At 33.6% G+C, this 17049-nt stretch overlaps 1 protein-coding gene across 3 annotated transcripts in view; it reads right to left on the bottom strand.

Moving 5' to 3' along the window:
- LOC106707557 (paired box protein Pax-5) overlaps window positions 1-17049 on the bottom strand; it is a 71190-nt gene that overhangs the window by 21110 nt on the left and 33031 nt on the right. For all 3 annotated transcript variants that reach the window (XM_045683663.1, XM_045683665.1, XM_045683664.1), the window contains exon 4: window positions 2374-2539. In XM_045683663.1, coding sequence (XP_045539619.1) covers window positions 2374-2539 — 166 coding nt within the window. The remainder of the gene's footprint in view (window positions 1-2373; window positions 2540-17049) is intronic.

Here is a 17049-nt window from a genome sequence, read left to right as displayed (position 1 = left end):
AAATTTTATCGCAATATGTTTTTGAACAAGTTTCTGCAGTGAAAACGGCAACAATTTAAAATATCCAGCAACATAGAAACACTACTATCAAAACAACAGCGTTAGTAAAGGGCGCACAAATAAATTGAAAAGCGATACAGGGTGTTTCTATTGAGAGCTGATGTCCGTCCCCTTACACCCCTTTCCCCTAACGCTCGCGTACCCCGCGCTCCCATGGGAATAGGGATGAGCGAGTGAAAACAGTACCACGATAATCTCATCAACAAAATTGATCTCAATTGATGATTGTATAAGGACATTGATATTATTAATGCGAATGTTTATATGTATGTATGGATGGTTGTTTATTAGAAGGTATATACAGAACCGCTAAACGGATCTTGCTGAAATTTAGTATAGATGTAGAACATAGCCTGGAAGAACACATAGGCTACTAATTTTTTTAATTCCAGATTTATTTAATACGGACGGAACCGCGAGCAATACCTAGTAGATAATACAAACATGAGTTCTTATTGACAAACAAAATGACAATGTTGTCATCTCTGTCGTTTCCTTATATAAAAATAAAGATAACAATATGGTTAAGTAAATGATAAAAGTCAGTGTTAATTATTTTTTTTTAAATACATCACAATTTTTAAACAAAAAGTATATAATTTCAGACTAAATTACATAAAATAATTTACCAGAAAAAGTTGCTGCATTAACCTCTGATGTTAGCATTTTTTTATTCTAATGAAAAATGAGATTACTTAAGTTTAACATTGTCTAGAACGATGTATAAAATTTGCAAGAAATTAAATACTTTAATATCAGAATTCATGTTAAACTTTAAATAGTATCACAACACTATAAAGTCCAGTTTCAATTTAAAACAGACAATAGCGAGCGTCCAACGCGGGCTGTAGATTGCACCTACATTCATTACTTCGTACATTTGTATGTGTAATTTCTATCTCTCATACTCTGTTTTGTACCAACCAGTATGTTATATATTTTATTCTAGACCAGTAAGTAGACCAATGTTTGTAACAATATATTGGTCTATTCTACTAATAATAGGGAGTCAATATGCAAATACTTATATTATTCCTAGCGCTTGAAGGCTTTTTAAGGAAACAGCAAAAAGGTTAGTCGAAATCACAGGAGACCGAAGAGCTGGCAGCTACCTCGGACAAAGAATTAGTCTAGCCATTCAAAGGGGGAACGCTGCCAGTATCTTCGGAACCTTGCCTAAAGGGACACCTTTTAATGACATATTTTAGTTTTTATATTACATTTAAATTAAATAACTAATTATAGATTAGTATTCCTAAAAAAATCCTATTAGCTACCTTTATTTAACAACTAGCTGTCGTCCGCGACTCCGTCTCCGTATTAAAAAACGTAATAAATAGCCTATGTGTTCTTCCAGATTATGTTCTACATCTGTGCCATATTTCATTAAGATCCGTACAGTCGTTCCGGAGATATCTTCAAACAAACATCCATCCATCTAAACATTCGCATTTATAATATTAAGGTATAACTGGACTTTAACTCATCATTTGTAACAAAATAAATTGAAAAAATCACTGTGACTGTTGTACAGAATTCTACTTTCAATTACTTAGTTTAGCACTAAATGTTGTTAGGTTGAAATTCATCATCTCTACCTATCCACTTAAGTAGCGTTGTTATTTACTGTATCCATACAGTATTAGTCTACAGTTACATACATACACAAATACAGACGGTTTATGTGTGCGTCGTTCCGCAGTGGCGCGGGCGCGGCGCGTGCGCGCACTTTGAGCACATCCGCTATCATACTTATGTCATTTGCTATTGTTCTTGTCTTTACTGCTACGTTTAAGCTGTTCTCTCATCTAGTTAAATATGATTTTAGTTTATTTTTATCTTATGCCACAAGTTACTTTGAGTGCTTGGTTATTTCGGCAAGGGTGCTAGATTAACAAAGTTATGCTAGTTTGGAAATGGATACCGCGTATAGGATATTATTCGATTTAAATCTTACTGATATTATAAATGCGAATGTTTAGATGGATGGACAGATGGAGGAATGTTTGTTTGAAGGTATCTCCGGAACTGCTCAACGGATCTTGATGAAATTTGACACAGTTGTAGAACATAATCTGGAAAAACACATAGGTTACATATTACTTTTTTTTTTAAATACGCCCGGACAGAGTCGCGAGCGACAGCTAGTAAACAATAAGTATGTTATGAGATTATTATTGAAAAAGATTCGATAAATAATGCTGTATTTTCTGATTTTCTTTCTTACACTTCTTTGAGTTTTTGTCTTGAAAACTCAACACGCAAATTTACTGACTTGCCGCTGGGTTATTGCTGGCTTACAACATGGCGTACCTGGACAGTATCTTGGAGACGCAGCCGTGGGAGACGCGCAGCTGTCTACTGATATCACACGGACGAACGCCGCTGTGCGCCAGCTCAACTATCCTCTGCCGCACCACATCTGGTAGAGGTCTACCGTTGACGAACACACCACCCAGTTGGTTAACACCGCCGTGACCTGGGGATACAAGAATGAGTAAATTATTGAAATATGTAATCCGTCAAACATCTGTAGCAATCTTTCATCAAAATTTGAAAACAACATATTCGTAGAAAACGGCTACACTGGCATAATGTAAACTGGCGTCAGTAAGCCAGGACAGCGATACTATCTTCCTATAATAGCTTAGTAAATTTAAAGTGTTGTTAAAATGGGCTGTTTTACAAACAAAACTAGTAATTAAGACTTCGATGGGACCTGCAATAGGTGTTCAGCTGTTTTAAAAACAGTCTTTTTATCCGTTTTTTTGTGGTAACTGAGGAACTATGAAATATTCATGCTGAATTTGTCGTCGTAACCCATTTCATTAAAAGGTTTCTACTGTAAAAATATGAAGTTTTGCAGACAAATTTGTGGAATAGTTAACGACTTTGTTCTTTGAATGTTTAGACATAGACTGAATTGTACAAGAAACAATAACATTATTGTTATCGAATTAAATTAAACCAGATACCTTTCTTCGTGAGTTAAAGTCAATAGAAACATCAATAACTTTGATGAATTGAATTTTACAAATATTATCAATAAAGTAGTAAATAGAGCATAATTAATGATCCGTACACGGCCATGAACCGGGCGTATCGACCGGGCAACCGGGCACCCGGGTGAGACCGGGTGAGACCGGGCGTGCTGGCGCGCAGCCGAGCAAAACCGGACACAATCGAAGCCCGTGCGATGACGACAAGTTGACAAAACGTACATTATCTGGTTAGTTTGCAATGTTATTTGTATTAAAACGGATTTTCCTATAGTATATGAAAAAAACGACTTATGAATTTAATATTTTGTCGTGTTGTTGTTATCTTTTTAACAGTTCAGATAAAAACGTAGAAAATTATCCAAACGTAGACAAAAAAACCTGTATAAAACATATCGCATTACCTTTGACCAAATATATATAACGATATGTTTTTATATAGGGATTTATGTCTCAGAAACCAACGATTAGTCACTGTAATTGTTAGTAATAGAGTGTAGAGTATAACGATCAACTACCAATAATCAAGAGCTGACTATACCTAATATAAGGTACTTAAATGAAAATAAAAATCTTTTGATGACATATTGAAAAATATACAAACCTAAAAAGTGCCTTAGTAGAGAACCTAACGGAAGCATATCTATCCTTGTCCCACAACTTAATAATCCCCAAATTTAAAAGAGATAACATAATAAACTAACATAGTCAATGAAATTAGTATAATATGTAGTTGTTGAAATAATTTTTAGCCTGATATAGAAAGTAGACAATATCCGAAATCAAAACAAACACCCGGTTATACCCGGTTGTATCGATTCACCCGGGCCGGCGGGGCGTGACCGATCGATGTAGTCGTCACGCCTCGTGCTCCCCCCACCCGGGTATGCCCGGCTCTGCCGTGAAAGTGTTTCTTAAAGGTCTACGCGCAAGATATCAAAGTTACTCAATATATTTTTTGGATGGACAATAGATATAACGTGCTGTTACTATTAAAATAATATCTTATATATTTTTATTAAAGTATATAATATATATCCTTATATATAAATCGATTTAAACAAAATATCATGAAGTTTTTAATCATCTCATCTCTACTCATCTGCAATACCTAGAAAGATATTTCAGAATACCATGACCATAAAAAGGTAAAATATATGCGACAAACAAGCGCTCAGCCTCCCCTAGAGGGCAGCACTACTAAAGCGCACGCTTAACGTCTAGTAATTAAGTATAATGGCGGACAAGATGGCGCGCCGGAAACGCGACAGCCTCTCCACTCGCCAGGTGTCGCCACCATCATGTTCTCTTGTTAGTTATAAAGGACCTTATACACGGTATCATCTTTTATTTCCACTCAGTGTGTTACTATAAGAGAATTTTCATATACCTACGTCTAAATGTGTGTAAAAAACTTTTTCAAATGTAACAAATAAAAAAAAATGTATGTAATTTTTTTGGTATTCTTTACCTTTTTTGTAGTAAAATAAGGTTTATTAAAGTCATCAATGCGATTAGAATTTAGAAAAAAAACATTAGTTTAGACTCTGTTGTTTTTAAATTTGAACAAAAGTCCATGCAGTAATTTAAGTTTTATAAAACGCGTATTTCTCTGTATTGTTACAGAAGTAATTTAATTTATTTAAATTCAATTCCAACCGGTGTAAATAACCTTTTAGAATGGAGAGCATACCTTCAGACGTAATGAGGGGGGAGTCGTAAAATATACATTTCGTATTTCCTTCCTTAACTTTCAGATTGAACGTAATTTTGCAAAAAGAAACACTTTAACCTAAATCCTACATTACACAGTGTGATGATGTATTAAAAATAAATAATAGTCCGAGTGGTAATCTTTAGCTTAAAAGTGGAAAAATAATTGTATCCAAGTTTTTAACAATTCATCGTCATCAGCTCACTATACATGCCTACTGAGGGGCTCGGAGTCTGCCCTAAGTTAAGGGTGACTAGGCCATAGTCAACACTGGCCAAGTGCGGGTAGACTACACACATATCTTTGAATTTCTTCTCAGATATGTGCAGGTTGAATCACGATGTTTTCCTTCATCGTAAGAACGTCGGATAGATGAACATATGTACATATGAAAAACACATTGGTACATGGCGGGATTCAAACCTAGGACTAGACGGTACGCAGACAGCCAGACATAAAGTCAACCTAAAAAAGCATCCTCGGCGGTTTCTAACCTAGTCAATAACTTTACCGGGCTATTGTATGTAGCAGTATTCCAATTATTTCTAGAAAGTTCAGTCAAAAAACTCAGTAAAATACAATATCTAGGTTTATATTTTACCGTATAATTTGGCAAAGCGCCTGGAATATAACTCCGTATAATTTTACCGTCACGAAGATTTGGTTTAGAATTATATTGACTAGTTACCGCACACGATATCGTCTGTCTGTTATTTTTAGTTATTAAATTATGTAATAACGATGAACAGAAAATTATTAATTAATTTTTATGACAACAAAAATATAATTTACACTTTTAGCTACCTATATGAAGTTTTATTTAGTTTTTATAAGGTTTAGTACACTAAGCTATGTTTAATACTAAAATACTAAGTCTGCACTGATTTGTACAACTAAATCTGCACTAACTTCCTCCCTTGATGATATGTCTTTGAGTGCGGAGATGTATGGTTAAATATTTTATTATTATAAAATTACTTTTGGATATATGGATGGATGTTTGTTAGTAGGTATCTCCAGAACGATTGCATAGATCTTGCTGCAATTTCGCATAGATGTTGAACATAGTCTAGAAGAACACATAGGCTACTAAGTTTTTAATCTCGCGCAAACGGACTCGAGGTCAATAGCTAGTTAAATAAAAAAACAGGAATCCTTTTAAAACAGTTTTATGCGTAGGAATCCTCGCCACAATAATAACGTTAGGGTCTTTCACTGTAGGAATCCAAGGGAGGGCGCCGACGCATGACGGCGCACATGTGTGTTTGATACTGTGTGTTGTACGATCGGGAATGTTTAGCGATAGTTGAGTTTTATAAGTGATATAAAACTAGTAAATAAAATATTAATTACTCTAATATCTAGAAATATCAAAGAGTTTTGTTTGTAGATTTAATATTTAGTTTCTTCGTACATAATTTCGTATTGTATGGTTGCGTCGATTCGCGTTGCGCACGACGCGAATCACTTGGTCAACATACATGGATAGCGATTACATGTCAACTGTATAGATTTGACCGCCATCTTGAAAATTACATCAACTTTATTTAAAACATTCTTGATAAACATGTTACGAACGACTGTCTTAGCGATGACAGATAGACATCATATTGAGTGAGTCGCTTAGTGACGAAAATCGTCACTTATCTAAGACCTACGTTTCCTTGTGTACGAAGGGTCTTAGGGATTTAGTTAGACTATGATATAGATAGAAATCGGACTTACTTCTCTCAGAATTCAATGTAGAAAAATCAAATGACATTATGACACCTATTTTCTGTCACATTATCTGTATGTATCAGGAGGTCTTAAAAAAAATTACCCTCCGAGTGCGTTCTTTATACCAGGGTAGCATAAGTTATGTATACGAGTACATTCTCAATTCGTCTCGCTTGAATAAGTATTACCGTTGAATATTGTCCTTGGAATATATTGCTATTGATTGTTATAATAATAAATATTACGTAGCTGAGAACGTCGTATAAATATCTTTTTTATTTCATACTAGCTTTTAACCGCGACTCCGTCCGCGCAGACAAAAAAAAATGCACAAAAGATAAAAAAGTTCCTATGTCCGTCTTCTAGTTCTAAGCTACCTGCACATCAATTTTCAGCTAAATCAGTTTGACCGATCTTGAGTTATAAATAGTGTAACTAACACGACTTTCTTTTATATATATAGATTTACAACGTCTACAATCTTGAATATATGAGTATATGTTAACTTTTAAAATCGTTATAAAAATTTCTTTATCAATACGTAATAGAAAAAAAGCTTTTTTAACATACTTGTATTTGCACGCGACTTCATCGTCGAGGAATTAAAGATAAATCTAGTAATGAAAATAGTTTACGTTACCAAGGGATAGTGTAGCTTCTTAACAGTGAATGAATTTTTGAACAATCAAATCTGTCTCTTAAGTAGATTAAAAGAAAACATTTCAAAATACATATTTTGTTAGTATAACGGTACATTGGTAGAGTATGGTCAGCAGAGAGTATACTCTCACAGAGATGGCCGGCTCGACCGGTGCAATATCACGACCTCACAGAAGACAGACGTGAAGTGGAAGCAACTCGGCATTTCATCTGATGAGTATACAAGACGTCAAATTTTAGTCTTGTCTAAAGGAGAGTATGAAGAGCAAATGTCCTTCTTCTATTTAATCTCTTTTCTAACTAAAATAAGCAACGTATCTGTTATAATTCATGTTGTTCTAGATTTATATAAGCTTTTTACTCTTTTGTCTATTTATTATTCCTTTGTATTCATTTATTAAATAACTTTCACAAGTTTCTCACCGTATCCCCTTACATATTTCAAATATCCCATATAAAAGTGTAGATGTGCGGTGGCGCATGACCCATCTTCATCAGGATATTCCTACTGTATAATTAATATAACCCACACCTTATTGTCTAAGTATTTGTTATTTAACTGACCTTGAAAAAGAATACAGATTGTACTACGTCATTCGATTGTTATTATAAAAAAAATTGGGAGGTGAGTATGGAAATAAAACAGTGAAAACTCACGTTTATAATATATAAATGCGAATGTTTACTGTATGGATGTTCGTTACTAGGTAACTTTAGGACGGCTAAACAGATCTGGATGAAATTTGGAACAGAGAATAAACTGGCATAGCGCATACATTAATAATTAAGTTTTATTTATTATACGCGAACGGAGTCGCAGGCGACGGTTAGTCTTATATATACGTCCGAACAACTTCAGATGCTGCTACACTCAATCACTAACCATGCGTTTCTAAGACTAAAATCTCCTTTTAATACATATTGTTATCTGTTTTGTCACAGATAATTACAGGGTTGACGATATGTTTTATACAGATATTTTTGTCTTAGAAACCAACGGTAATAGAAGCTTCTAGATTTATATGGGAAGTCTTCACTAAGGGGCTGTTAAATAACTATAAAACTACTCTTAGTGCGACTGATAGTATATTAAAAAATGTATTGTATAATTCATGGCTACAATTCAAATTCATTGAACTTCCGACGGTAGTTTCCGGTGGGGTGGTTGAATGGACACAACTTCGTACAATCTCATGATGATTACTGAATTTTTATGTTATGTATACTTAATTAAAACCGAACGGAATATTACTAAAAAATCTTGTACGGAATATTCATGCCACTAGAATTTTCAGAATTATAAACGAATGTCCAATGTTGCTAACAATTTTTTTTCTGATGAGAAAATCGAGAAGTGCTTTTAAAAGCTTGATAATTCATTTAAAATATTCTCTAATTTTCAAATTAATTACCTTGAATGGAAGTTAAATAAATCATTGATTATAAATAGCGTTTAATATCTATTGATGAACTTTATGACAATAGATAAAATTTACAGGCTGTAGGACATACGCAACACCAGGGTAATGGATGGTTTGCCAACCTTTGAGAAAAAGGTATATACCACACTAACCATCAACTATACAGATGTAAGTGTTTGCTCCATAAATAATTCGTTTTACCATATTACAATAAAAAAGCATTGTATCTGTTTTTGAAATTGTAAAACAAGATGGCGTCGTAACAATGGCGGCGGCGCCGCATCCGGTCCGGTATGGTAATGCGACATCCTCTCACACTATCAAAACTTTACGTTGGTAATATAAGATTAACATATTTTACTAGTATCATCGTTTCATAAAGGTATAGTTGTACAAAGATATTTGACCCGTTGAGCAAAGTGCCACTAAATTACACTAACGCATTAGCGCTCCCTATCGAAAATTATTGTCGTCCTCGTTGTTTTGTCAGGTCTTTTATACAATTTATACACCATATAAGTCGTCAAGAGCGTCGGTGACTCAGGGGTTAAGCACTTGACTTGCAATCTGCAGGTCCTGGGTTCGAATCCCGCCATGTACCAATGTGTTTTTCGATTTTCGATTTACATATGTACATTTATCCGACATTCTTACGGTGAAGGAAAACATCGTGATGCTGCACATATCTGAGAAGAAATTCAATGATATGTGTGAAGTCAACCCGCACTTGGCCAGTGTGGTTGACTATGGCCTAGTCACACCTAACTTGGGGTAGGCTCCGAGCACCTCGGTGGGGACGTATAGTGAGCTGATGATGATGATGACACCATATAAGTATATGTAAATACAATTTTATTGGTAATATATAAATGACAGGTCTTGAAAGCAAAAGTAAGTAATATGTAAATACAGAAATTTCTATACAAGGAAACTAAAAGTATACACCGTTTGATTAACTTGAACTTGTTTAACTTGAATATGTTTTCTGACAGAGCTTACAGCGATATCACCGTCACTTTCACCGGGCCAGATATCCTAGTTGAACTATAACATACCTAATTCAAAGTATGTATTAAAGTCTAAAATATTTTCTATTATGGAATTCATCATTTACTTGTTTTTAACCCACTTTACGAGAGGTTTCGACTTCAATATTGTTGTGATCATCTTCTTTTAATTAAATTCTAGAATACACTTCACAATACTTCAAATCATCAATTATTTTATGGTTCTTAGTGCTAAGATCTGCAAACTACATTTTTTTATAGTGTGAAAATCCCTAAACATTAAGAGTAAAGACCTTCATAGTTCGAATGCAAAGGAGTAATTTTTTATTACTCCCATTTATCTAGCATGTTCAAGAACTTAAGTAAGATCATAGATAAAAAGCATTTAATTAAAATATTAATAATTTTCATTATAAAACCGGTATTCACTTACATTTAATGGAATCAGATTTATCAAATAAACTTGATATAAAAAAATGGACGAGTAGGTATATAAAACAAAACAACTTCCTTTAACATTTTTCATAATAAAAATCTGAGTCATACACACAACCGTTCCAATCACAATGAACACTCACACATACATACATAAGACACCGCACCTTTAATGTGAATGACATTACAATTACAAGTTTTGCCATCACAAAAACAACCTTACAACTCTAATACCAAACCTTAAAGTCTAAAATTAAACAAACATTAAAAACAATCAGAACTTGTCAGAGTAATACGAGACAAATTACCTACGCACACATAGAAAAACTCATATATCACCGCAAACACGTACGCATTCGTCTGTTACACAACACTCACATACGCACCTGCGTTCTGATTGGTCGGAGTGAGTTGCGTATGCGCATACATCACTCAGAAAACATTTTAAAACGAGTTTGACTTGTAATCGTCGAGATTTTAGAAAGGTGGTCCGTTCGGTGTATTTCGAAACTAGGACCGGCCCGTTGCGTCGCTCGTTATATACTATGTTATGTAAAGATTGCATTTACACGATCGTATCACAACAATTAATCTTAGCTGTAAAAAAACGCTTGTAAAATCGTAATAAGATCTTACTTGTAATGAAATTAAACTAATAAAAATATCTAAGATTAAACCTATATCAAAGATATGTTATCTAAAATACTAACAGTGAAGTTCCAAACACAATAAAACGGTTACAACGTTGTTTACGTATGTGTTTGTAGTTAAATTTTTAAGGTAAAAAGAACAGAACTTTATACATTATTTATATTAATTTCGCAAACAAAAGATACATACGATAAAGAAAAGCACACAAAATTCTAAATTCAATTTTACTTTTAAAATTAACATATATAATTCATTGTGAAATTGCAAAACTATGAAGACTATCGACGTAATTAGTGTTGCCAGGCGACCAGATAAAGCCGGTTAAACAGAAACAGTTTTCTGGCTTTTGTTAGGCTTTTTACATTTCTCAAACAAGAGTGTACCTATTAATACTGAGACAAAATCCTAAATAATATAGGGTGTACGACCTTTCTACCCAAATATCCGGCCAAACTGGCTGGTTTGTCCGGCTAGTAGGTTTGATGACCTGGCAACCCTAGACGTAGACGGATATGTAAGGACTGTCAACCCTTACTTATGAAAAATCTTATCCATTGAACAGAATAAACATATAAAAAAGGAAATATACAAAATCAAGAGCGTCGGTGGGTAAGGGATTAAGCACTTTATTTGTAATCCTGAGTTCAAATCCTGATATGTACCAATGTGTATTTCAATTTAGTCAGACCTTTTTACGATGAAGGAAAACATCGTTATGCAACCTGCATATACATATCTGAGAAGTTAAAAGATATGTGTAAAGTCAACATGCATTATGCCAGCGTGGTTGACTATGGCCTAGTCATCTCTAACTTGGAGTAGGCTCCGAGCTTTAGGCGATGTCTTTAGGCGAGTCCCACACTCCCTGCGCCATTGCACAGCCCGGCGCAAGGGTGCGTAACTGCATTTCACCTCATAAAAAAAAGGCTCCGAGCTTCTCATTGATGACGTATAGCTGATGATAATCTAATATATAAAATTCTCGGTTCACAGTTTTCGTCACCGTACTCCTCCGAAACGGCTTGACCGATTCTCATGAAATTTTGTGAGCATATTCAGTAGGTCTGAGAATCGGCCAACATCTATTTTTCATTTTTTTTAACTGCACGCGGACGTAGTCGCGGGAGACAGCTAGTAAATGTATAGATATTTATAACCATAGAGCCGTAACTGATTATGATAAGTTATTAAGTCATTGATCAGTATACAAAGGATGTTTCTTTATTAGTAATGTGCGTTTATTATTTCAATGTTTCAATTTATGCAGGATCTTAACAGGAAATCTCTTTATTGAATACATCACGAATGTTTGATATTTACTGGAATATAATTATTTTATATGTTCGATACGAATTATGCATGAATTATTATCGACTTACAATGTATACTTCCAAAGGATATATTTAAATTGCACAATTAAGCAGTTAAATTTTGCTGCTTCTCACTGCCTTTGTATTTCAACATTTATACCTCTCTATGTATTTTACTTTAAATTCATAGAGATATGTAATATGTAATAAAAATGTTTTGCCAATATGGAGTAGTTAATTATTAATTTCAAAACCAAAATTACTTGCTACAAAAGCCATAATGTTATATTCAAATTATATAAGATGAAAATCTTGTAATAAAATCATTTTGTATGTCCGCCATTTTAAATCTCAATGTGTTCGTCAGCACATGAGGCAACGGACACCGACCCGTGCAGCCTCGCGAATTCCGAACGCAGCTACACACACTGGCAACACTGCCCGCCCAGCTCACCGTCCAATGGCACGCCTCCCCGCGCCCTACGACACTAAAGCGACGCTCCCATTGGCTGTACCACTAACGATCTACACTTCTAAAGCGCGCATTGGTTGATCTCGAATTTCGGAGGGAAATTTTTTGGGTGTTTTATGAAATCACTGCGTCGCAGATGTGCGGTAGATGTTACGAGGTATTTTATAGCGGCATGATTGTACGCGGTTTTTATGTTTGTCGCTGGCTATGATAATCTCGTTATGGATGGAGCACTTGTTTTTGCATAATGGCGGGCGGGTGCTGCCTTTTTTTTGTTTCATCCGGCTCGTAAGGATAAGTGTATTATGTCTGAAGATACACGATGTATTTGCCAAAACTTTGAATATTTAGCTTCGTTTTTATTAATGTTAAAAAAGTACATCAATCACTTGTTAAGTGATATTTATTTAATTCATTATGGCGAGCTATAGATAGAAGAAATAATAGAATTGTCTCATTACAGGACTCTCAAAGCTTTTTTACTTAATAGAAAATCGCACGTCAATTTGAAATTACTTGTATTATAACAAAATATTATAATTTAAATGGTTTTTCGACAGGCAAAATAAAAACATACCCATCTATTTCAGAAACTTCGTTCCACAAAACAGTAAAATTGCAGAATTAGATCACATAACAAATTCTAATCAGAAAAAAAATCGTAAAATTTTTAATTACAAAGGTTTTCTGTATTCTTTAAAAAAATTGTGTAACTCTTTATCTAAGATCATGAAACTTACATGTGTAATATTCCATCATATTTTGATTGTATCTATACGCAGCGGAGAGATCGACGCCGCCGCCGGCCCTCAGCCCAAAGAGGGCCGCAAACGTTGCTTTACTTTGGCCCTCCAGCTTGCCAAATATCCTTTACACAACACAACACTTCACACTTACACCAAAAAGTATTTAGAAGTCACAACATTCACAGTTAAAATAATCTCGACACGAAAAAAAACCAATTCAACGCCATCTTGACATTTGAAATTACCGCGTTTTTAAACGTCACCTTCGTTCAGAAATTGCGATCGAAATTTTCTTCATATTTCACTGTAATAAATGGTCATATCATGAACGTTATGAAAGCTATATTAAGACTTTAAATGTTAATAGCGCAAATATAAAGATGGATTTACACTGATGAGATTTTTATCTGTGTTCTAGATTACGCAGCATTTTATACTAGCTTTTTATTACAATATAGATATATTATTTGGATTAGAAATTAATTATTGAAACATTTAAAAGAAAAGTGGGAAGACCTCGAAAGATCTATCTCGTGGGGGATCAAAGAGTTTGGTAGAAAAAAAATGTGAAAATCTTCTATTTAGATAGCAACCACTATTTGCAATGCACTAATGATTTCTCAAAGAAAAAAAAAAAACATTCCATTTTTAAACCGTGAAAGCTATATAAAGCCATAATCGTTAGTCCGTTTCGTTTTAAAAACCGATTCGTTTGGATTAATTTCGCCGGTTTTTGGACGATTTTCCGCTGTTTGAGCACTACTTTTCCGGTTGGGTAGAGGCAGGTGGGTCCATAAGTCCCCATTTCTCACGAGAATGAATACTTTTAATGGTTATTTTTATAACAAGGAAGTGAGCATTGCCTTCTATCCGGTGTTGCGAGATCTTTAATTGTTTTTGGACGATTAACGTTTTTTAAATAACCGTTACTTTCATCGACCACAGACGACGATAGTATTTTTTCACGTCACGTGTGTTTACTTTTGTCAAATTTAAAATTTGTTTATCTTACTAATATTATAGATGCGAAAATTTAGATGTATGAATGGTTGGATGTTTGTTACTACGTCTTTCTAAAATATATACATTTTTGTGGATACATTATTTATCTATGTGTATAAATTATACTTTAATAGAGAGACTAATTACAGTGTGGATAGCGCATAGACTGCTTATTAAGATTTCCGCGCGGAAGAAGTCGGGGGCAAAACCTATTGTTATGATATAGATGCGACGAAGTGTTAAAAAATCTGTAAAAAGGTACCCTACCTAATATTCTAATATACTTTTTGGCTATACATTACCCAAGGAAATAAAACACAAGTACACAGATTTCCGTTACACTTCACATCACTTAATAAATCGATAATTTTCCGATTAATTCGCATCTCTATTAGAACAAGTACGTGTTAATCGTTCGCCTGACCGTCCGGTATTGCGGTGTACATTTTGAGGTACATTTTACGCTCGATTCGTCCGAGACCGATGAATTGAGACAAGAGGATCGGTTTTCAAACGCCGTAGTCGTGGGATTGTCTTTGCTTTTTTTGTTTTAATTTCGATTGAATGACATTTTGGCACTGGCTGGATAGAACTGAGGCTGCCTATAATCTAATCGTTTTTGTTTTTTTTATTAATTGTTGGTTTGGCACTGGCTAGAAAGAACTGAGGCTGTCAATTTATATTTTGGTTTAAAAATGTTAAAAAAATTCATGAGGTAGACTAGCTTAAAATTATTAATTTCTACGATTTTAAAAAAATGTTTCAGTAGCATTATTTTTCTTAGTTTCAAATTAACATGTTACTAATATTATAAATATGCGAATGTTTAGACGGATGAATGTTTGTTTGAAGGTATCTTCGGAACGGCTCAATGGAACTTAATGAAATTCTGCACTGATGTAGAAACATAGTCTGGAAGAACAAAGGCTCCTTATTACGTTTTTTTTTTAATTCCGCGCGGACGGAGTCGCGGGCGATAACTAATAATTATAAAGGTCACAAATATTAGTAGGTACTAGCTAAACTGGAAAATTGACACGCTTTAATTTTAATAGACGTAATAATAATATATGTAAAAGGTTGACATTAAATCTAACGGTAAAATTTCAAATAAAGAACATTCTGAAAATCATTGAATATGTTGCCAAAATAATTAACGACCGACTTGTTTTTACACATAATTAAAAAGAATAATTAATTTTGTTTGTTTAACGCTTCGTGTGTTTTCTTTTAATTAATAATTTATTAAATAATTATATTTTACAGTTAGTACATTGGAAATGTACAATAAACATATCTAATCTTAGGGTTCTGAGACCAAAATACTTCGTTTAGAAATAATTATGTAATATTTGTCGAAGGTAATGAATGACAAGGATGACGATATGTTTTATATAGAGATGATAGTCTAAGAAACTAACAGCAAGGAATTTTACCTTTATAAGGCTTTAGTAATAGATTTATTATTAACATACATGTTGACATCAACCATTTAAACACACTTGATTTAATCTTTTGACCGCTGGTGATTGATAAAATGGATATCAACATTGTTGTAAAAAATTATGTTTGAACGCTTAAATATGTATCACAAAAACTGCTGCAGTTTATTTGCTTTTTATTTCACCTACTAACATAATTGTACTTATATTATAAATTCGAATGTTTGAAGGTAACTCTGGAACGGCTAAACGGATCTCGATGAAATTTGGTATAAATATGGAACATAGTCTAAAAGAACACATAGGATACTGATTAAGTTTTTTTTTTTATTCCGTGCGGGCGGAGTTGCGGGCGACAGCTAGTGATTTATATATTTAAAGGTATTTTGACTTTGTTATTGCAACATTAAGAACGTTCAGCTAGTTGATATTAAAATATTATATATCATTATATAAGTATAGGTTCACACGGCCGGCTTGTTATCCGACACCAAGAAGGTTTTAATTCAGACGGCTCGTATTAGATTTACATGCAGTATTATTTTACATTTATAAATAACTACGATCGGACACCTTCAAACGATATAATAAATACGTCTATGGTTTTATTTTATGAAAAATACTGGCCGCCTAATAAAAAACGTTTTTATGTTATTTGTTTTTTATTCGGGTTTTGATAGGATTTTAAATTTGTTTTAAATGTCAAATGCCAGTTAAGGAAAATGCCAAATACCAAGAATAGAAGAATATTTTGTAGACGAAAAAAAATATTTTTTCAGAACTAACACCTACATAATATTAAATAAGTATTTTTTATTTATTTGTATTTTAAATTGTAAAATCACATATTTCACGATCACATATTTTTAAAATAAATGACAATTAGCACTCACAAATAACCTATCACTTTAAACACTATATTAATTTAAAAAGAAAAAATGACGTCACATTTTTGACACATCACCACAGAGGATACGAAAGTCGCGTTTCGCGCGCGAACTGCGTGAAATCCGCGGGAAGATGTGCGGCGCGCGCTCGCCGGCTCCCTCTGCCGCACGTGGCTTATGACTGACGCGATCGGATATCTTCCCGGGGGATGGAATATATTTTTTTTTATTAAATTTGACAATTTTATTGATTATTATAACTATCGATATTTTTTATTTTTTATGTACAATATAGTCGGCTATTTAAATAATTTTAATTTTATTCGAATCTAAAATTTAAGGCTTTGCAACCGCATTAGTAATGTGTAAATTATAAAAATTTTAACCGAAGTTTTCTTGTTCTAAGATCGTGAAAAAAAAAAAAGAAAATTTATTCTAAAACATTTTGAAATATACAGCTACGTTAAAATATTTACCTGAACATTACAGCATTATAACAACTATTACAAATAAAATTCTATAAA

This window comes from Papilio machaon, chromosome 23 (assembly GCF_912999745.1).
Source record: "Papilio machaon chromosome 23, ilPapMach1.1, whole genome shotgun sequence".
Taxonomy (NCBI): Eukaryota; Metazoa; Arthropoda; class Insecta; order Lepidoptera; family Papilionidae; genus Papilio; species Papilio machaon.
The sequence above is the reverse complement of the archived record's forward strand: the minus strand, read 5'-3'. Positions and strand labels throughout refer to the sequence as shown.